General features: G+C 45.0%; 1 protein-coding gene across 3 annotated transcripts; it reads right to left on the reverse strand.

The window, feature by feature from the left end:
• Window positions 1-303: 303 nt before the first annotated feature.
• SAG (S-antigen visual arrestin) lies at window positions 304-20,548 on the reverse strand. 3 transcript variants are annotated; one of them, XR_008451177.1, is made up of 15 exons: window positions 20,363-20,548; window positions 18,219-18,373; window positions 17,570-17,630; window positions 17,436-17,480; window positions 16,348-16,541; window positions 15,137-15,196; window positions 12,594-12,661; window positions 12,262-12,397; window positions 11,858-11,942; window positions 10,493-10,565; window positions 9,482-9,619; window positions 8,987-9,064; window positions 8,047-8,070; window positions 2,057-7,636; window positions 304-1,061 (listed from the first exon to the last, which is right to left on the reverse strand). XR_008451177.1 is itself a non-coding variant. In XM_054074155.1 (14 exons), exons 2-14 carry the CDS (start codon window positions 18,315-18,317, stop codon window positions 7,540-7,542), a joined length of 1,158 nt encoding a protein of 385 aa, XP_053930130.1. In that variant the 5' UTR covers window positions 18,318-18,373; window positions 20,363-20,548; the 3' UTR covers window positions 304-7,539. The 3 variants fall into 3 exon arrangements, 1 of the variants encoding a protein (XP_053930130.1); XR_008451176.1 differs by having other exon boundaries at window positions 304-1,244; XM_054074155.1 differs by having other exon boundaries at window positions 304-7,636.
• Window positions 20,549-21,991: the final 1,443 nt, after the last annotated feature.

The following is a 21,991-nucleotide window of genomic DNA, read 5'->3' on the forward strand; positions in this document are numbered from 1 at the left end:
CTAAGTGAGGTTCAGGAAAGGATTAGACATTTACACGGATAATGAGAATATCCAGATCAACAAGAGAGAACAAAGTTTGCAGAATCTCATTTCTTAGAGCATAAACTGACTTCTGGCAGATGGATGTTAAAAAAGACTCCTCAGGACAGGCTGCGCCATAATTTCCTGCTTAATTTTACTGCACCCTCTTTTGAAGCACTGTTGCATACAGGAAACTTGATTAGATACAGGATCAGTCTGGACTAGCAGTTCTCTGTTTGGGGTTGTGTATGGGGAGCTTTGTTAAGGAATACATGGATAGCACACATTTCTCTCATCTTTAATAACGCGGTTGTTAAGAATATTGCTAGAAAGCTAACAACATATTTCAGCAGTAAATCCGCTGTGGAAGATGGCTTACCAAACATTTAATGGTACAGAACGTGGATGTAAGCCACACGGGGAGACAGTGCAAGCACTCAGAATATTCACTAGACGAGTTTGATAAAGCATAAATGCAAAACCAATCAAACGGAAATAAAATCAGTTTTGTACAGTCTGATGAGAAACTTCAGTGAATCACTGAAGGCTGCTAGGGCTGGCTCACCGGCATTTCAAAGTCGGCGACTCTGTGACACCGAGTAAGTCCAGGCAAGCTGCACAAACCCTCATTTCACCTCTCACCAGCAGTGAAAGCAACCAACGTTTTGTTTTTCAGGTAGCTCTGAAAGCAGGAGTCATGGCATAGCAGCCTTCCTCTCCTCCTCTGGTAGCTTGAGTAAGCATCAGGTTTTGAGTTTGCTTCATTCTTCTAGAGCTTAAATTTTTAATAAGCAATAAAGATTCATGATTTTATGTCCACTGATCTCAGGGCTGATCCCTGGAAGACCAGGCATGCACTGAGAACATGCAGTTTACTAGAAACCTAGGTCCTACATTTCTAATTGATGCCAGATGACATAGCTTCTCTGGCAGCTCGTTCTTTTAGTCACTCATCAGCTGAGGACATATTCTTGTCTTCATCATCAAGCATATCTTTTAGCTGTTGACGAGCAAACTCCTCAAATACCAGCTCTGCTTCACTGAAATGGAAGAAACACAGGTCTTTCAAAATGACGTTAGCAATTTTTTTATACCAGCAGACTAAAGGTAACGCATAGGAGGAAGAAGGGAAGCCCGGAGCAGATTCTGGTAACGTTTCCTTTGTCTTCAAAGGGATTTGGATCACATTCCCACAGGCACCATCTTCATTGGTGGTATCCTAGCTAGTATGAAAAGCAGTTGATTGAGCAAGTCAGGACAGAAATTGAGGAACTTTCTATCTGTACTGAATCATGTCCATTCCAGCTAAATATTTAACAGCTAGCCAAAGAGACTGCAACCGGAAAGGGTCTTTGTGTAGAACCTCAACCTTCCGGGAACTGAAAGGGGCTACAAGAAAGCTGGGGAAGGACTGTTCACAAAGGCCTGTAGTAATAGGATGAGGGGGAATGGGTGTGAACTGGAGAGGGGCAGATTTGGGCTTGACGTAAGGAAGAATTTCTTCACGATGAGAGTGGTGAGGCCCTGGCCCAGGTTGCCCAGGGAAGCTGTGGCTGCCCCATCCCTGGAGGTGTTCAAGGCCAGGTTGGATGGGCCTTGGGCAGCCTGAGCCAGTGGGAGGTGTCCCTGCCCATGGCAGCGGGGTTGGAACTGGATGAGCTTTAAGGTTCCTTCCAACCCAAACTATTCTATGATTCTACAATTCTGTGAACTAAAATGTGAAACTTTTAATCCTTATTCCTTCTGTACTAAGATATGGACACGTGGTCAAACCTATTGTGTCTCAAACTTAGAGCTACAGAGCGTCAGCTGACCACAAACACATCCCTCCATCCAACTGTGAGGCAAAACATGTTCTCTTAAACCAGTTTCACATGGTCAGCCATTGCTGCTCAAATGCTAGCAGTAATTTGTCAGGTCACAGTGACTCTAGATTTCTGTGAACCCTGTGGACTTTTTGACAGTTTTGAGGACTTTTCAAAGAGCGAATACACAACTGCAGCTAGAACGTGAAATACCATTAAAAGAAACTTACCCATCCTTCCCTGCAGTCATCGGCGTTAAGGAGGAAAAAAGACACACCACACAGTTAGAACATGGATGCTAAAACTAGTCAAAAAAATATAAACTCCCAAGACAAAGAGTGACAAGCAGTAAAATTTGCAGCAATACAAAGAGAATTCCAGAAAGTCTGAAAACGTGCTGACATGCACCTGATGAAACAAAACTCCACCTCCTGAACGGGAAAGAATGTCGGCCAAGACATCAGAAGGGCTGAGAAACAAAGAGATTTTCCTATCTATGCTTGCTGGTGGTCACAGCTGGGAGAGACATCTGTGCATTCACTTCTATTCTGAGATGACAGTGCTTGCATGACGCGAGGTTGGTCTCGGTCTGTCACTGTGATTGAAGCAGTCAGCTGATGAGAAGATGATGTTCAATAAACATGACACTATTAAAATCAACCTGAGATCTGAATACAGAAAGGCCTTGGTGGTCTTTCATCAGACAGGTGAGGCACTTGAGGCAACACTCCGCATCTCATCTTTTCCTGAATATAACCCTGAGTCCTTTGGCACTTGTGTTTCTTTAATTGGATCTTTTCTAACCACACAGTAATGAATCCTGCTTGCTAGCAGGATTCCTTGGAAGCTGTTTAAGCACAGCCTAAAGTAAGCAGAACAGACTGTATTGCAGTGATGAAATCTGGGCTGGGCTTTTTTTTTCTGTTCGTACAGTTATTTATCTTTAGCAAGTAACAGTTGCCTCGCTGGCATACTTTTCATGAGTTTAAATCAGGGAGCAGAGGAAATGGGATGCTTCAATGACTGGATAACTTGCTACCTGGAGAATTCCCACCCACAACGCACGTTGAAGTCAAGGGCAACAAGTGGCAACTGGCACTGCTGGAAAAGTCAGCATTAAGTGTGCCATTCTAGCCAAAATGCCTTGCAGGATGGCTTCTGTCCAGATTTGGAAAGGATGGTTTCCTTCACCCAAGATGAAGTCTAGAAAGTCTCAGGGCACACGTGCTTGAATGAAATGGATTTAAAGTAAAATATTTAGAGCTTTAAAGCTTTAAATTCCAACATTTAGAGCAAAGGTCTCATCTAATTTTTCCTCCAATTTTTATTCTTTAAATAGTCTGCTCTCTTTCCCCTCTTTGAAGTTCATTCACTACACATCAACGACATGGGTGAAGCTGAGCGATACCCCCCAATGTGGGTCGAAGCCAATTTCACAAAATGGGTTGAGGGGGGGAAAACAGGTGTTGTTTCAGTTGGGCATACACTTTCCTGGCAGATAAACACTGCTTATTGAATCAATACGTAGGTAGAGTGGCAGTGGAGTAATGCTTATCGTACACCTCAGATGTAAGACAACATTTGAAGATGTTTTACCTTCAAGCAGCCAAACCAACACGTAGCCTGTTAAATGGCACCTGGGCAGGAGTCAGGCCCATTCCAGGTAGTCCTCTTGCTGCCCTTTGGCTTATTTCACATTGTAACATCGACAAATTCTCAGGAACCTGAAAAGGGGTAGACTCTTCCTTTTTTTTAACTAGCATGCCAGCACTTGTTTTGAGGGCTGGGATGGGAGGGGGGCTGTGTTCAGTGAGGCACCAGAATGTCATCATACACTCTGCAGAGGGTTTTCCTCTAAGCTTTCATTATGCAGCCACAGAAATGATTCCATATAATTAAAGTTGTGGCATATGGTAATTTTCATTATAAGCTTGCTTTTAACCTCTCTTAACTTTGAGGGGGGAAGGGAGTAGGCTGTGTTATTTTTCCAAGACATTAAAGAGCTTAAAGAATGCACTAATTTCTGAAAGTTATGGTAACAATACTGGGCAGATATAGCTTTAATATTAAAGGGGTAAAGTATTTATGGCTTTATTGAAACCATAGCTTTTGTGCAAGTTTAACAAGGGAGCAGATAAATGACTATTTGTTGAACTACAGCCAAAATGAGGGCCAGTGTCTCAGACATAGGCCCACCAAATGTAAAACATAGGAAAACCCCAGACCAAAGAACTCGTGCTGAGACCACAGCCTTGAGAAGAAACCCAGCAGGAGCTTCTGGGCCAACTGCTGAGTGGGAAAGGTCTTAGAAGTTTGAAGAGACACAGCCCAGTTTGAATCTGCCTTTAAAAGAAATGGATCTTTATCCATTTTTTGTCAACAGGAGGAAAAGAGACTGCCAATACGACAGGAGCTGCTTCGCCTAAAAATAACCACCTGTGAACCACATGAGTCCAAACACAGTTGCAAAGCCAGAACACATGAAACATGCAAATGCCGGCCTACAAGCAGTCCAAGACAAAGAAGCTATAAATAAACATGGGAAAAGAAAGGTAGCAAGCCATTCCTTCTCTGTCTCCTCCAGGCACAGAAAAGAAAGAGCAAGCAGTCTGCAGTAGCCATGCTCTCTGACAGACCTGCCTTCTATCCAGTGATAAATGCTTCAGAGCTCACCCACAGACAAATAAAAGGGCAAAGCAATCTGCTGTGAAATAAAGCACACGGCAATGGATCACACTTGCTGCAGTTTGGCCCTAAAACAATTAAACCACCTGCTTGAGAAGCTTATCTTTCTGAGCTGCTCTACCCACAGATCAGCCCTGTGTGATTAAATATAACGATGCTACACGTTTGATTTACTTTTGCCATAAATCACCTTGGCTAGAGAAGGCAAAAGGATATTACACTGCTGCAAGAAATAAACCGTAACATGTGGCATTTGACTCTATACAACGGCTACTTTGACTTCTTTCCTTTCTCTCAGCTATGTCATACAATGAAGTGACACTCAAGTAAGCAGAGAGGTGCAAGAGGCAAACTAGTTACTACTGACTCATCAGTAAAACTGAAAGGGAAAAGAAAAAGAAGATAAGGAATGACCTCAAAATTCCCTGTGCATGCATCCCTGCCTCCACCCACTGCAGAGGCTGCTGAACAAGCCAATGATGAAAAAATCCATCTTTTGGGGCCTTTGAAAGCGTGAATGCTGTTTGCTGAAGCTCCATCTCTGCAATTAAGCCTCAATTTGCTTCATCCCAAATTAGATGGTATTTCAAGTAATGAAACACATTTTATTTCTCAGAGTTTATGAACTAAGGTGGTAGAATCAAAATTTAAAAAACCTAAACTCAGGAAGAGTGATTAGGCACCGGGCATAGAAAACCTCTAGCAAATAACCCCGGAAAGAGTTTTAGTTTACCAACTTCCTATGTGACGTTGTTTTATTCCCTGTAATGAGCTCAGACACCACATTCCAACACAGATTTAACCTCAGCTATGCAGGCTTCAGCGGAATTTTCTGTTGTGTTACATTATCCTTTTTAAAAGAAAGCATTTCTTTCTGGAATTAACCATTTGCAAGGCTTTCCCTTGGGACAGCTCCTGAAACTACCTGTATATTTTTCCAATTTATAAGAAATCTGCAGTTTCCAGCTGTACAAAATGTACGAACCATAGCTGTCTTCCAACAGCAAGCTCCTGGAAGACTTTGATGTAGCAAACAATACGTGGGCTGTGCCTTCAGTAAGAGGATGTGTTGGGGGAAGCAATCTGAGAAATATCACAGTTCTTCGTTTCCTTTGTAAAGTCTTCTGCCCACATCCTATAAGGGAGTGTATCGGCCGTCCTTTGAAATTATTGTAGAAGAAAGAACTGATTGACTTCCATTTTTCTTCCTATTAGAGATGCTTCTGCCAGACTTATCAGCCTGAAGCGTAAGTAATAAAAAGTGAGATGTGGCATTGTTAACATCAAACAATGTCATGTAAAAAAATTCACACCATTCTAAAAATGTAAAGTTCTTTATAGTTGCCAAAGTCTTTGGACATTCCATGTTTGAACTTTTCAAGTTTTTCTCCATATCCATCAAAGTTGCAGGTTTTGCAGCTCCAAGCTGCCCCACCAGCACCTCTGCCCTGCAGGGCTGTCCCCAGACACGAGATGGCCCTCATCAGCCACCGCTCTGGGGCCACCAGCCCTTCACCAGGCTCCTGTGATTGCCGCAGGAAAGTCCAAGGGAAGTGTTTCAGTACACACAAGCTACCAGAAGAGACAGAAGACCCTTGCCAAAGCAGCTCTCCCACAATGAATCACCCGCTTGAGATCAGGATCAAGCATGCAGCAATGTCAGTGTTTTGCTGGCAGAGTTTCACTGCCCTGCAGCAAGAAAGTGAACCTCGCAGCGTGGGCAGAGCTATGCCAACAAAAGCACTTGCTTCACAGCAGCTTCTCCAAAGTTCTCCAACATTATCAATCCTATGGACCAACCCTGAGGACTTGAGTTCCACCTTGCAGACCAGCTGGGGGAAGCTTTGGGTTACGTTCTGCTCTGGGGAGTCCTGTGCTTCTCAGTGGCTGTCTCCTCTGTGGCCAGAGCAAAAAGGGGGTGAGAGGGGAATAAGCCTCATGGATTTCTCCTGAAGGTGCTTCCTAGACTCTGGTAGGAGTGTAACACGCAGAAAAAGCTTCTCCTACAAGCATGTTCTGTGTTTGTGAGAAGAAGCCCTGCTGGCACAGCTCACAGCAGGGGTTTTCCCAGTGGAAGTCAGAGATTACTATGGTGCAAGTCTCAAAGAGGAGTGAAGAAACCTACCTTTGCCCACTCCAGCACATCTGTAACTAGAAAACAGTGATTCCCAACCAGAGCACCTGAGTGTGGAAAACTTCTCATCGCTCACATGTGATTCCTCCAAGAATTTCACATGGTAAGGACTAAAGTCACCCCTCTAATGCTTCCAGTACAGAACATGGCATCTATTTGGGGATAACTCCTTTCATAGTTGCTTCAGATGGTGTTCAGGAGTTCCTGATTTAGTGCAAGCACCTTGCAGTTTCTGTATGTTCACCATTAGAGAGCAGAGCCAGCCAGGGCCTGAGGAAGTGGGAGGAGAACACAGATGCTCAAGACAGCCTGCAGTTTTGGCATCTGGTCCTGAGCCTCAACATGCCTGGGTTCCTTACACAAGTTCCCACACATCCATTTGCTAACCTGACTCTGAAGATACATTCGCTCAGATACGCACTGAACATAAAGGTCACATCACAGACACCGTGGCCAATGCCACATCAAGATAACGGGGACTTTAAAATCATGAACGGTTTTATCATCTCTTAACTTTGTTTAAAAGTATTTTGCTTTTTACAATCTTCAAGTGTCTTAGGTGTTTTCTGTCACAGATTCTTGTTTGCTAGGTTGGAATCTGGATGGGAATGCTGACAGCTTCATTCAGGACATTTTGCACGGCAGTCATGAGGTTTAACCACGTGCAGGACTTCGTCAAGCCCTGTGCTTTGAGTTGTGATTCCATAGATAAAAGACAAAAAGGGAACATTACCCATTTCCACCTTTTCCCTGTTATTTTGTGCCTTGAGGCCAATATATGTGTACACTTGCATATACGTATACACATACAGAGCAACTCCCGCGCTGGAGTCCTGTTGACTCTAAAGGCTTCCTGTAGAACAACAGATCACCTCGCCACACTAAGATTTCACATCAGTCTGTTAATGAAGAAAGGCATAACTGACCTGATGTGTTCTTCTCCTCAGGTTTGGGGTGCATCAGACGAAACGGCAGCTCTGTGCCCACTTCACTTTGGGTAGAATAGAGAATGCATTAGATCCACAGCTCCATTCCTGCCTGGTTCAATGCCCTTCCCATCCCAGCCCAAGCCTTGAACTCCAGCTTCACCCATTCTTGCATCTTTTTCTAAACATGTTCCCCTCAAAAAGAGTTAAACTCTGGTTTATCCACAGATATCCCAGGTATATTCACTTTAACAAACTGGGTTTATTATGTGCTGAATGTACTAGCATGTACACCAAAACAGAGACGTTTGTATAATTGCTTCATCGTCACAGCTGAATGCACAGACTTCTTATTTCTGATAGGTTAGGAGATAGTTATGCTTTTTTTTTAGGGTGGTGAGAAAGGAAATAGGAAAGAGACTAAAAAGATGAATTAACTATAACCACATGGTCTGCAAAGGAATATGACATTTACCTGGAAGTGAGGTCTCCCAGCATGCTACAGGAGAAAACAGGGAGAAAAACACAAGCATATTTAGTGCCTTTCCATTCTGGTGCTCTACCAAACGTTGTTTTATTGCTGGACTATTGAAATCACCTTCCCTATCTATCCTTCTCTACTTGAGTAGCTTATCTTTCTGAGGTTCTCTACACACAGATCGCCCTCCCCCCAAATAAACATCCAAATAAACTTGCTATAAAAAAGATAATTTTCATGTTTCACGTCCTTCCCATGGACAGAGTCTAAGTTTTCAAACTCCTAACCAAGAGTTGGGCATGGGTCCTTTCCTGAGAGCTGAAGGACAAGGGCATTTGGAGTATCACAGCAGTCATTTTATCATGCTTTAGGCAAATCGTTAACTCATTTGTATACCAGAAGGAAAGATAGATGAATAAAATACAAATGTGACTATCATCAGAGTTATCCTTGTCCTCTTTTGCACTGTATGCTCGGAGCTAACTCATGTTGATAGCATGAGCTTCTCCCAAGAAGCTGGCTCAGAACAGAACCAGGGCTACAGCATTTGTGACTCTCAGCCAGCTGTCTCTACCTTCTGCTCTGGGAGAAGAAGAATGTCAACTGAAAGGCTCATGAAGAATTTCACTTCACTTCTCACAAAAGAAGTTATGGCTTTGAAACACAAAATTGCAATGCAAACCAGAGGTTCGTACTTCAGCTGTAAAGTCATTCATAGCTAAGGAAGGTAATCCAGTCCCTCTGGCTCAGGACAAGTTCTTTGGCTAGACCAAGACTGATTTCCAGGCAGTTTATGCTCTAGAGGGAGCCCAATATCTGATGACATGTGCCCTTTCTCTTAGGGTAGTCTGTCCTGCTCTCTCCCCACTCACTGATGCAACACACACTCCCCATTCTTAAATCTATGTAGACATAAAAAAAACTCTGTTATTCTTACCCTGGAACAGTGAGCTTCACTTTGACCTTGTAGGATACCAGAATCCCCATCACTGTCTTGTCTATTCCATCCTTAATACTACCAGAGGAAACAGACAGCAGCGTTACACAGCGCAGAAACAGAACAACCGTCATAGAATTATAGAATCATAGAATCCCTAGGTTGGAAAAGACCTTTGAGATCATTGAGTCCAACCATACCTATCCACTACTAAACCAGATCCCTCGGCAACAGTCTATGGTGGAGCAAGATCAAGGTGAGCTTCCTGTGCTCCTGAAAGTGGTAGAGCAGACAAGCCTCAAGGACAGCTAATACCTCTCCAGATCTGTTATCCTTGTTTATCCTGAAGGAATATGACAGTCTAAGTCATGTAACTTAGGTCTAGCCATCCGGACACACATTTACAGGCACTAACTCCTGATAGAAGTCTTTCCTCCATCCTCCCCTCTTCTTTAGAACCCTCCACTAGCTAAGACCATTTAAAACTCTACTCACATAGTACTAGAAGCCAAGTTGGTATCCTCATCCTTTAGCTTTCCATCCAGAGCTATTTCCCGGGTCTCTCGGTTATTTGCTAGCAAGGGCAACAGTGTCAGTGTCTTGGTCAGGCTGCTGTTAGGCTGCACCTTTTCCCTGAAAATAAGGAGCAGGTGAGAGAAGGAAAGGGATGCACTCTCCTATTTGTGTTACACACCCAACAAAGAGAATCAAAACAGATTACAAAGCCGTCCAAAAGGAGTGGAATTTATTTGTTCAACTACATTTGTCTACAGTGCAGGTGTCTACATCTAAGCTAGTCAGAAAAATTCCCTTTAGAATCAGCAAAGAGGAACAAGCACTTGCAAAAAATTCTTAATTTCCCATTAAGGCAGACTTCTAAAGTAGGTTAAACTATACTGCAGACCTCTACATTTAGACAAAATAAATCCTAGTTTAGAAGAGCCGTGCTCAATGGAAACATGTCTCTATGTGTAGGTGTTTCCACCTCTCCTCACATAGCGAAGCTCAATGCTGCACTGCCAATGCAGTGCAAAAAAGCATGTGGTTCTCCACACTGTCAACAGGCTTGAGATTTTGATGGGCTTTCCAAGACAGAAGAAACAAAATGAAATAGGGTGAAAAAGAGTGACCTCAAGCTAGAGCATCCATGGCTTCCACTCAAACAGCAGCACCTTTCAGAAAGATGCTGCATCTCTAAAGATTTCAAGCAACTGAGAGCTCTCCGCAGCCCCTCAGTTTGTCTAGTAGAGAATTATTCTTCAAAAAAACGCTCGCTTCTGCAATCTACCCCCTTCAATGAAAAAAAGGCGCAGGATGCCCGCTGGCTATGGGAGAAGGAGACAAGGTGACGTGTACAAAGGAGTAGAGGTGATGTGGAGAACCCACGCAAGAGCAGAGAGCACCGTAACAGCAGCGAGACTATAGCCAGGAGTGCCTCACATTACTGAGGAGGGTAACAACAAAGGTGTGAAGGAGTAAGAAGGGATAAGCAGAGCATTCACTCACTGTGCTTCCTCAGCAGCCACCACTTTGGTATAGTAGTCACTGGAGTACAAAACCACGTTGGCAACCTGCTCCACTGAGTGAGGAAGGAGAAAGCAGACCATCAGTTGTGCCTATGTATCAGAAAGAGCATACCCACCACTCCTGTCTCAGAGACGGAAGACATGAGGAGGTCAGCAGGAAAACCCATCAATTTAGAGCCTGAAGAGACTACCAGGTCACGCAGCCAGACCTGGACAGAGAGCAATAGCACACAAAGAGCCAAACCCTATCTTCCCTGGAAGGAATCCAGCCTTGGTTTGGAGATGACAAAGTCAATAACCCACGGTATCCCCTGGCAGCCTGATCTTTCCATGGTAGAGATCTCCCTCTTCTTTGCAAAGTGTGTCCACTTTTATCTCTGGCCACCGGTATCTCTTGTGTACCTACAGCCAAGGGATCTGCACTCAGGAGTTCCCTTATCCAGCACACCATTATCCAGCACACTGGATGCCAAACTGCAGTCAAGAGCCTGTGATAATAAATGGCTTATATTCTCCAACCAAACACCAAAACATCCATAGGGTAATTCTGACTGAAACACTGATGAGGAGAGAATCTAGCTATCAACAGGGTCTTTTTAAGCTTGACATGGGTGTGTCAGCCTAAAAATATTTGGGAGTCACTAAACAGTGCATCCAAGACCAGCACTGAATTGGCTTTCCGTAATCTAGAGTGTTGTAAAAACCTCAGCAGCTTTGTTCACTCCTTGCCTTCCCTTCTCTTTCTCATCCTTTGTTCCTCTGATTGCCTTCCACGGGTCCGAGGGCAATGGGGCTGTGGGATGAAAATATGCAGTGCCACAAATAAAACACAGGCACAGTACTGAACCTCCTCTGAAACTCAGCCCCTGCCCTCAGCTTCCTCAGGAGGAATTACACCATCGCTGGCAGAGCGGCTATTTCTCACATTGCCAGATGTTTCTGAAATCCAAGGCAGAATTGTACGCACCCTAGGCACACTCACAGCAGGAGCATCACCCTGACAGGGCAGCCCTTCCAACCCACCTCCCACAAGAGAGGATTTCTCTCCACAGCACCCGCCTTGCCCGCCGCAGGTGCCAGACCCTTTACTGTTTACTAAAGGGGACATACTGGTACCTGAAATTAAGCCACAAAAGAAACGATGACAGTCAGGGAAAAGGCTGCAGTGTTTCCCTCAGTGAACAGCAAAGCAACAACAACAGGCAGGGTGGAGGGACAAATTCCTGACTTGTCCCATGCTGCCTGCTTAATCTGTTGCAAGCACTAAATTCTGTCTGTCTTTCAGCCCTCCTTCCATTTCAGTCTTCCAGCCCTCAAAGAATCCCAATGAACAGTAAAAACATACCCTGGACTTTGATCTTCTTCACTGTTTTGTCTGTGCTGTTGTTGATGGTGACAGTGACTGGAATGGGCTCGCCATGGTAGTACACCTAGAAGGAATGGGATGCTCCAAAATCAAACCAGGAGGCTCCTCTCAAGCCCTAAACCGCTCTAGTCCCCCTCAAAATAAATCTCCTCGCAGAGGCCAGACAAGGCAAGATCACCCTTTCTTTAATGACTTATGTAGCCTCATACGCGTCTTGTAACGGGGTCTCAGTCTCCCCAGACAGCAGCGACTGACAGAAATGACGATGGAGCCCTAAAGTGCCGCGCCAAGCCGGTCTCAGCTGAGACTTGGCTAAGTAGCACACAAAGTAGCTGCTTAGGGCAGCAAAACTGGCCAATACAATGACATCCCCAGCTCCTCACCTCTTTACTGAGGGAAGCTTTCAAGTGTAACGGCTTGTTAGACATAAAGAACTGCCAGGTGGTCTCTGCACAAGGTTGGGGTCCTGGGGTTTCTGGAGCGTACTGCACCTTACGGATGAGCAGACGTGTAGAGTTCCTGGGAAGCAGCAGAGGACAACGTGGTGTTACTTTGTGCTTGGTGGAGGAAAGACTTCTGCGTTCATGTGTGCTGACGCCCATGAAGCCCAAATGACAAGTGGGGCAAATCTGAACAATCGACCAAGCGGCATCACTGAACCACTCAACCCCTTTGAGAACAGCAAAACTGAAGATGGACACACACATTCTGTTACCTCTTATGAATCCTCTCTTCCACATTCTCTGTTGAGAAAGCTTTCACTTCGAAGTCCACCCCACAGGTCTGCCAGAGAGAGACAAGACAGCTGTGAAATCAGGATCAGAAACCAAGAATATCTGCAGATGTTTAAATATCTTTCTACATACCAGAAATCGGCAGATTCCTGCCAGCTGCAAAGTCTTCTGGCTCCTACCATTATAATGATCCCTGCCAACCCATGTGGCAGCATCCACCTGTTCCATGCTCCTTCTGATAAATGAAGCTTGCTTTCCCAGCCTTTGGCAGATGAGATCCCTGCTTCTAAAAGGCTTTCTGTGGGAGCAGTGTTGCTACAGGTCACAGCATGCTATAGGTTGTCAGACCTATCAGCCTGCACAGTTCTCCAGTCCACCTTCGGTTTCTGAACTGAATTTCTAAATGGCTTTGTAATGCCAATACCTGACGCAGGGTCAACCTTCTTACTTCCCAATGTCTATGGGCTGATCAGGTCAAGGTGACCTTTGTTTTCATGGTTTTATACTGCTGTGGGACATCTCTGTGAGTCCCAGGTAATTCTCTATAGAGCAATGTGAGACCTCATCTGGAGGATTGTGTCCAGTTCTGGAATCCTCAACATAAGAAGATGAAGCTGTTGGAACGGGTCCAGAGGAGGCTACAAGGATGATCTGAGGGCTGGAGCACCTCCCATACGAGGACAGGCTGAGAGAGTTGGGGTTGTTCAGCCTGGAGGAGAGAAGGCTCCAAGGAGACCTTAGAGTGACCTTCCAGTACCTGAAGGGGCTACAGGAAAGCTGGAGAGGGGCTGTTCACAAAGGCTTGTGGGGATAGAATGAGGGGCAATGGGTATAAACTGGAGAGGGGCAGATTTAGACTGGACATGAGGTGGAATTTCTTCACAATAAGAGTGGTGAGGCCCTGGCCCAGGTTGCCCAGGGAAGCTGTGGCTGCCCCATCCCTGGAGGTGTTCCAGGCCAGGTTGGATGGGCCTTGGGCAGCCTGAGCCAGTGGGAGGTGTCCCTGCCCATGGCAGGGGGTGGAACTGAATAATCTTTAAGGTCCCTTCCAACCAGAACTATTCTATGATTCTATGAATATGCAAATTTTTGCTAGAAGATCATCCCTTGGCAAAAGCCACAGCTTATCCTTGTGGCACTGGATCCTACACCCTGCCTCCCACCTTGCCCAGTTGGTCTACCTCAGCTGTACAGAGAAGCATCCAGTGATGTAAAACAAGGAATAGTTTAAATCATGTCAGAAACCTTGCAGAACATCTCATCATCTCGTGATTCATACCCCAGGGTTTTTGTTTCGGTTACACACGAGTACAAGACAGCCCTTCTCTGCACTTGTTTTAATTCAGAAGCAGGTCTTAACACCTGCTATTTATAGCCACCTACGAGATTGCAGGCACTCTGTCTCCTTTTCTCTGACGTAACCCGACAGCTACAAACATTTTATGTGCAGCCAACCCACAAACCATGTGGTACCCTTAAGGAAACCACGAGCATCGCAGATTTAGTAGCCCTGCTGCTATTTAACTACATTCCCTTTCCTATTCTTGTAGGGCTCATTGTCAAGGCTTTAAACCAGGCGTGAAGGGGATGATATCAGGCCTATGACAAGCTGTGGGAGGACACGCAATGGCTGGAGGGATGGGGTGCTGGTATGGGCCCTCCACCTGCTCCCCGGGACGTGCTGGGGATGCCACAGCACCACTGAAGTCCTATGGAGATGAGCTCGGGACCCCTCAGGTAGTAGGTGCCAGCAGGGAAACTTGAAGGAAATAAGGGGTCTTCCACTAAGGCGGTGATGTGCTGGTTGAAGGGCCTCTATACAAACGCACGCAGCTTGGGCAACAAACAGGAGGAGCTGGAAGCTACCATGCTGCTAGACAGCTATGATCTGGTTGCCATCACTGAAACTTGGTGGGACTAATCCCATGACTGGAGTGTGGCTATCAATGGCTGTTCAGAAGGGACAGAGTGGGAAGGAGCTATATCAGGAAACAGGCAGAGTGTGAAGAGCTGCCTTTGAAGAGTAGCCATGAACAGGTTGAAAGCTTGTGGGTCAGAATAAAAGACAGGAACCAACAGGAACCTTGTGGTCAGTGTATACTACAGGCCACCTAATCAAGGAGAACCTACTGGTGAAGCCTTCTTCCCCCAGCTACAGGAGGCTTCATGCTTGCAAGCTCTCATCCTACTGGAGGACTTCAACCACCCTGACATCTGCTGGAAAAGTAGCATGGCAAGCTGTAGGCAATCCAGGAGACTCCTGGAGTGCACTGAAGAGAACTTCTGAACCCTGGTAATAGACACCTCCACCAAGGGGATGCAATACTGGACCTGATGATCACCAATGCAAGTGATCTCGTCAGGGGTGTCAAGATCCCTTCCAACCCAAACCGTTCTATGATTCTGAGAACTTAAACCCCAGAATCACCTTACTCTCCTGTCAAGCTAGCCAGGTAGATTCCCATGACTTTTTCCATATGACTTTCCTCAACTGTGATAAGCACCAGCGTCCCATTGGTCTCACCTTATCAACATCACGAGGAGCAGGCTGCAGGCAGACCGAACAAGGCAGATAATCTGGAAACTGTGGGAGGAAGAGAAAAACATCCCAAAGCACCATTACAAAGATTTCCAACTACATGTTGCACACAAAAGGTACACAGCAATCCTGAGGACAACAGGTCACTTGCTGTAATGTAGGAACCCTTTGAAGTCCTGGACCTTAAACTTGTCTGGTATGAACAAGCCTCTCTCTTCCAAAATTACTTTAATAGCCAAGGAAGGGGCGGGGAAGGGGGAAAGAGACAAAACTAAAACAAGTCCAGGCATGTGGAGCATCTGGTCTAAAAATCAGAGCCCTAGAGGCACAGCTTAGAGTAGAGCGTGGCCCATCTGGCTCACCATCCTGTGAGCCACCATGGTGTGGCTCACAGCACTGCTACTCGCTGTTCACTTGAGCAAAGCATCTCCGTGTCAGAAACACAACTAAGGCCACAAAGACCAGTTGCCAGGCAGTGTCCATTGGCTCCCGGCCTGGGCAGGGCCAGCAACTCCAGACATCAGCTGGGAAGGCTGCCAAGTAGCTCCTGGAGTGCTAACACCCCTGAGAGACTCCAGCAGTTTGAAGATCATTAGATTGTATTTGAGTGGTTAATAACATTACAACAGGTATCGACCTGTTTAGTACCATCATTCAAAGACTTATTCGTTTCTATATCAGACCCCGTGGTTTTCAAACCTGGATCTTCCTAGGGAATGCTAAAGGAGCCACGTCACTGAGTACTGGAAGCATATCCTGTCCCAATCAGAATTTGGCAATGAGCTGTTATTCATTGACATCTGGTAAAGAGCTTCTCATCCACTTGTTTGATCCTTAAAATTTTTAAGAAGAAAGGATGTGGCACTTCCTCTGTGACCACTGGGACAACAGTATAAAGTATTCCAGCCCCTCGGGAAGGGGGAAGACAAAGATATGTGAGGCTGTTGCTAGCATAAAAGCACTTTATGCTTCCTTGCTTTTCCAAGGAAAGCACTTTTCACACGCAGTTGGGATCTTCTTGCACTTTACCACTTAGGATGGTAAGAAAAAAACAATTATAGTCCATCGCCTGTTGCTCAAAATTGGAACTTTGCATAACACGAATTCACTATTAATCCCTGTCCTCAGTCCATCAGCAGCAGCCTGGTAATAACAGACCAGGAGAAGAGGGTCAGAGCCTCTTACGAGATACTTACCGTAAATAAAAAGGGATAAGCATTTTTCCCCAGCTTCTTTAGCAGAGATTCCTGCAAGTGAGAGAGAGACTCTGGCTTGTCAGCAGGTGGGTACACTTGGACCCTAGAGAAGTACAGGTCCCGTCGGAAGGTGAGACCAATCACATCGATGTCTTCCTGGCCATACCGGAAAGCGCAGGTCAGGGAAACGTACACTGGAAAGAAGCACAAGGTGGCTAAAGCACACAGCAGGCTAACAACGCGGCCAGGGTAGGAGGCAATGTCTTCCTGCACTATAGAGCCAGGGAAAACCATTTCAACACTGTTGTATAACCCAGTTAACATTCATACAATATCTAAGAACATACATTACGTTGAGTCAGAAGCCCATTTGCTGGCGAAGGGAGTTATGTTTCTACCCTTAAAGCAAAAATGTTCTATCTCAGTGAGTCAAAAGAACACTATATCGCAGCCCAGAAGGCCAACCGTGTCCTGGGCTGCATCCAAAGCAGCGTGGCCAGCAGGGGGAGGGAGGGGATTCTGCCCCTCTATTCCTCTCCTGTGAGACCTCAGCTGGAGTACTGTGTCCAGTTCTGGAATCCTCAACATAAGAAGGAGATGGAGCTGTTGGAACAGGTCCAGAGGAGGCTACAAGGATGATCCGGGGGCTGGAGCACCTCCCATATGAGGACAGGCTGAGAGAGCTGGGGTTGTTCAGCCTGGAGAAGAGAAAGCTCCGAGGAGACCTTATAGCAACATTCCAGTACCTGAAGGGGCTACAGGAAAGCTGAGGAGGGACTGTTCACAAAGGCTTGGAGTGATATGACGAGGGGTAATGGCTACAAACTGGAGAGGGGCAGATTTAGATGAGGCATAAGGAGGAATTTCTTCATGATGAGAGTGGGGAGGCCCTGGCCCAGGTTGCCCAAGGAAGCTGTGGCTGCCCCATCCCTGGAGGTGTTCAAGGCCAGGTTGGATGGGCCTTGGGCAGCCTGAGCCAGTGGGAGGTGTCCCTGCCCATGGCAGGGGAGTGGAACTGTATGGTCTTTAAGTACCCTTCCAACCCTGATTCTGCATCTCTGAAACATACGTTACATAAAACCTCAAACCTTTTTTCCCCTTGAGAATTGCAGGATCCACCAATACGACACCATCTAAAAGAACGGAAATAATAAGAGAGATTAACTGAGGATAATCAGGGTTGAGAGAGTGGGAAGGGCAGCACATATCATTGTAGGCTTACCTACAGGCTCCACATTCCCTATGTTGTCGATGAAGTCCCGTTTTCCCAAGTAGATGGTTAGCTGTAGGGAGAAGATGACCATGGTTGAACTACAAAATGTTGATGGTTGTGTGTTGGGGGCCATGGGAAACAGTGGAGAGCTATAAATCTTGTAGAGACCAGAACAACTCCATTTTAAATGAAATATTTACTTTTCTCCAGCAAACATGCAATCCCCACCAGACTCAACAGTTATTCACATGCTGCAGGACATCAGAACTGTAGATCTCGTGCAGATCAACTCTCAAAAGTACCAGAATTACAACAAAAATACTTGAGCACGGGACAAAATCCCACAGATTTAGAGATTTTTTGATGCCATCAGGTCAGAAGGACAATGAATCAGCTTTGTTTTAAACACATCAGCAATGTCTTGAACATCTATCAGCAGGAGTACAGGAGGAGTGAGAGGTGAGTTACCTTCTTGTACTATAGCATATGAGCAGTTTGCCCTATAAACTCTGTTTACATCATCTCCTAAAACTTAGTGCTAAATACAGTTCCTTCTTCAGGAAAAAATGAAGGACACACAAAAGAACTTTCTAAGCCGCCTCCAATCTGACTACCAGTAAAACTCATACCTACATAAATCCGTTATTATGGTACTTACAGCTTTGTCACGGGTGCTTTTCCTGAAGATTACTTGTCTGGGAGGAGAACTAGCATTCTTCCCACCCATCTTTGTCTTTTGAGACTCAGGGCAGCTCATGGTTAAAGATGGATCTATAACTGTGGCTGAATGAAGCTTTTCTGGCCCAAAATGTCCTGGGAAAGACATCAGAAAAAAACAGGTGGATGAGATAAAAGCAGAATTATACTTGGTGGGTAAAGCTACTCCCATATATTGTTTACCAAAAACTATTTCAATAGATACTCAGGCACAGCACAAGTGGGTTTCTTTTCATTCTAGCAGTTCCTCATGAAAAAAAAACCATAAAAACATCATTTTAAAAACAGCGCCTCAGCATCATTATAAAAGACCAAGAACTCTTCTTAATTCATATTAAAAAATTATTAGACTAACAGATAAATCTAGAGGGGAAGGGACAGCCTGGCTTTTGTAAGTTCATAAAGAGTAATTTTGTGAAGAAATCTGTAGGAGTACAGATAAAGGTAATATGATCAACACAAGGTGCTTCCATTTTCAGAAGGTACCTCAAGATTTGCCATGAGAGGCTCTGAGGTAAGGAAGGCCATTTCACTCAACAATGTGATAACATCCAGGAAATATAGAATATCTATACATATGGGTTTTGGCTATTTTTAGGGTTTGGATTGGTTTTGGAGGGGTTGTTTGGGGTTTTTACCATTGCAAGAATACAACAGCGCAGCTTCATCAGTCCTGGGACGTTTGATATTGAGCATCTCCTTGATTGAAAGGGAAAAGCTTTGCTAAGGAGCAAATGGCCTGTCCACAGACATGAAGCTAGTCGGGATTCCCGAAAATAAAGCTCTCTGTGTCAAGCTGGAGGAGGGCTTCAGGATACAGACTGGAGAGGCGATGAAATACCACTTACTCTACAATGGTAAGTGAGGAGTATTGCACTTAAAGACAACACAACCACAGTTTGACACGCACTCTTATACTTGGTGTCACTTAAAAAGAATCTCTTGACATGAGTAGAGAAGTTAGAACACAAATCAAGGACGCAACAGAGAACGCCATTTATACCACATTAGAACCCCTTATGTATGGATATGACATGCTCAGTCCAAGGCCTAGAAAGGTGGCAGACGTGGGTAAGGAGTCAGATTGAACCTAAAAAGAGAATTCATCTCTCCTACTGTATTTTCTTATATCAGAACCAAACGCTAACCATTACTTGCAGGGCATCACTGAACTCAAAACAGAATGGGCCTTAAGAGCGGGACAGTCGAACCACCTGCCCTGAAAGGTAACAAGGATAACCAAGGGCAGGGAACAGCATGTCCCCAAGGGAAAAACAGACAGAATAAGATTCTTCTGGGGAAGAAAAAGAAGGTAAAAGGAAAAAGAAGACAAAAGGAAAAAGAAGGTAAAAAGAAAAAGAAGGTAAAAAGAAAAAGAAGGTAAAAAGAAAAAGAACCAAAAGGACACAAGAGAGACACAGAAAGAGACGTCCAGAAAACCTGAGTGGTACAAAGCAGAGAGAGTTCAGTTTTTCATTTTGTCGTAACTCAAAATAGCAGCGTCCAGCCAAGTGATCAGACAGCGAGTTTCAAATACATTGAAGCATCTCCCCACTCAATACAAGATTCCAGAGCACAGTGTGCTCCTGCAGAAGGCTCTGGAAATCACCAATATGAATCAATTCACAGGATGAGACATGTTCACAGGGAAAAGGGTTTTGATAGGTGTTGGACAGCATGATTAAGTAGCAGCCTTAACCCTGTAAGAGTCTGAAGCTGAGGAGCAGCATCAGGAAAGGACGATGCCACAAACTCCCTGTTCCTTCTCTTCTCCCTGCTGGAGAAGTTCACATCCATTCTGTTCTGTTGCTCCCTTTCCCATACTAAAGCTGTTTCAAGAGTAGAAACAGTTTGTAGGGCCTATTTACACAAAACAGACTGTAGAAAAGGGAAATAATTTCCTTTTAGAAAGCTAGGGAAAAAAGTAAGGCAGAGATGAGAGACAGCCCTTACGTGTGTTTAAGCATTTATGGGTTTATAAACTATAGGTAGGTTTCTCAAGCCAAGAATTGGATTTGTGGCTGAGCAGATACTCTCCCCATGCTGTAGACCCAAATAAACAAACAAGCAAACAACATTAAATACCTTGCTGTGTTCCAAATGCCACAGGTGCTGCCACGGGACAAAGATGTGAATTCCTAAACCACCGAACAAAGACGAACTTTCCACGTAGCCGTGTCCTGTGCTTCTTCGTGTCTACCAGAGGGAATCACTAACCTCTTAGCAAATAAGGAAGACAATTTGTAGGGGATTTGAAAATACGTCTCTGGTTGCGTCCATCCAGGATTTCAAGAATTAATCCCCCTCCAAGAGCAAATATTTGTACCTGGGCTAAGATTCAACTGGAAAGTGGTTAAGTCAGCAACATAAAGCATTACCTAAGGAAGCTCAGATCGTCAGTGAAAAGGTCTACAATGTCATACTTACACGCTTTGTAAGGACTACAGACCTACATAGAATGGGATGGGTACTGAAAGCAGCTTTAGCCTAAAGCTCTTTCTCCACCTTCTCCTTCCTAGGCTTGCAACTCATCCAGCCTGATAAGAAGCTGAACAGACAAGAGCCATTTATGAAAGAGGAAGTTTAAAAAGTACCAAACCAAGTCTCTATAAATAGATGCCATTATAAAGGACTACCAAACATTGAGAACAATGTATTACTCTCATAATCACTAAGGAGTTTATCTATTATTGCTCCACCAACATCCCATTGGCATGCGGACGCAAACCAGCATTCGCTAGCTAGTACACAGAATCACAGAATCACACAGAATCACAAGGTTGGAAAGGACCCATTGGATCATCGAGTCCAACCATTCCTAACACTCCCTAAACCATGTCCCTCAGCACTTCATCCACTCGTTCCTTAAACACCTCCAGGGAAGGCGACTCGACCCCCTCCCTGGGCAGCTGTTCCACACTTCCCCTCCTTAATTCACTTAGAGTGAGGCACAACATCCAAAATGTTAAGACACACAAACAGAAACTTCAATCCATTTAGTTTTTTTGTCCACAGATCTCCCAAGAACAGCTTTTTCTTCCCCCCATTAATTTGGTTTGGGTAGTACGCACAACAGTATGTGTAATTTTTGGCTTGCAAGCTGCCAAAGCAGCTGGAGCCTTCTGCTGGGCTGCATCTATAGGTTTGACTGGAGAGTTGGGATGAAATCCTCTCCGCTCGTCATTCTGAACAGCACCTTCCACCTCAGGCAGCCTTGCAGTCACAAAACTGTTTTTGCCAACTATCACCAACATTTGCCTGAATATAGTGGCTTGTGTACACAAATTATACCAAAAAATGAACACAGACCTAGTGTTCCTCAGCTCTTTCAGTGTTTTCCAAATTCCAGCAACATTTTGTGAACTGGAGGGGGATTATTTGGAGAGTCTAATCACTACCCTGTTTAATCAAGTCTGGCAAACACAAAGCAGCCAGCACTAAAACACAGCAATTCACGTGTGCCCGTGCTGCTGAAGGGAAGGCGGATCCTGCTTCTAGGAAGTGGGGAAGAGATCCCAGGAATTAATCCACAAAAATCAACACGTTCTTTTCAGTCACACAGGGCAAAAGCAAAGGAGAAAGTTGGTTTTGCTAAGAGCTTGTGCTGTGGCCACTGGAGCATGATTAGTCCTCCAGGAGAGCAGTGAGCATTGCCATTACACCTGCTACTCCTCTCAGAGCCTCCGAGGTGCGGGTACAAGTGCCATCACTAAC

Source organism: Cuculus canorus, chromosome 9, assembly GCF_017976375.1.
Source record: "Cuculus canorus isolate bCucCan1 chromosome 9, bCucCan1.pri, whole genome shotgun sequence".
In the NCBI taxonomy this organism is placed as follows: Eukaryota; Metazoa; Chordata; class Aves; order Cuculiformes; family Cuculidae; genus Cuculus; species Cuculus canorus.

Coding starts and splice junctions, on each gene's coding strand:
- SAG (XM_054074155.1), bottom strand. CDS start 18,317: ATGAGCTGCCCTGAGTCTCAAAAGACAAAGATGGGTGGGAAGAATGCT. Junction 17,631..18,218: donor AAAGCACCCGTGACAAAGCT/GTAAGTACCATA, acceptor TTCTCCCTACAG/CTAACCATCTACTTGGGAAA. Junction 12,398..12,593: donor GAAGAGAGGATTCATAAGAG/GTAACAGAATGT, acceptor GCTGCTTCCCAG/GAACTCTACACGTCTGCTCA.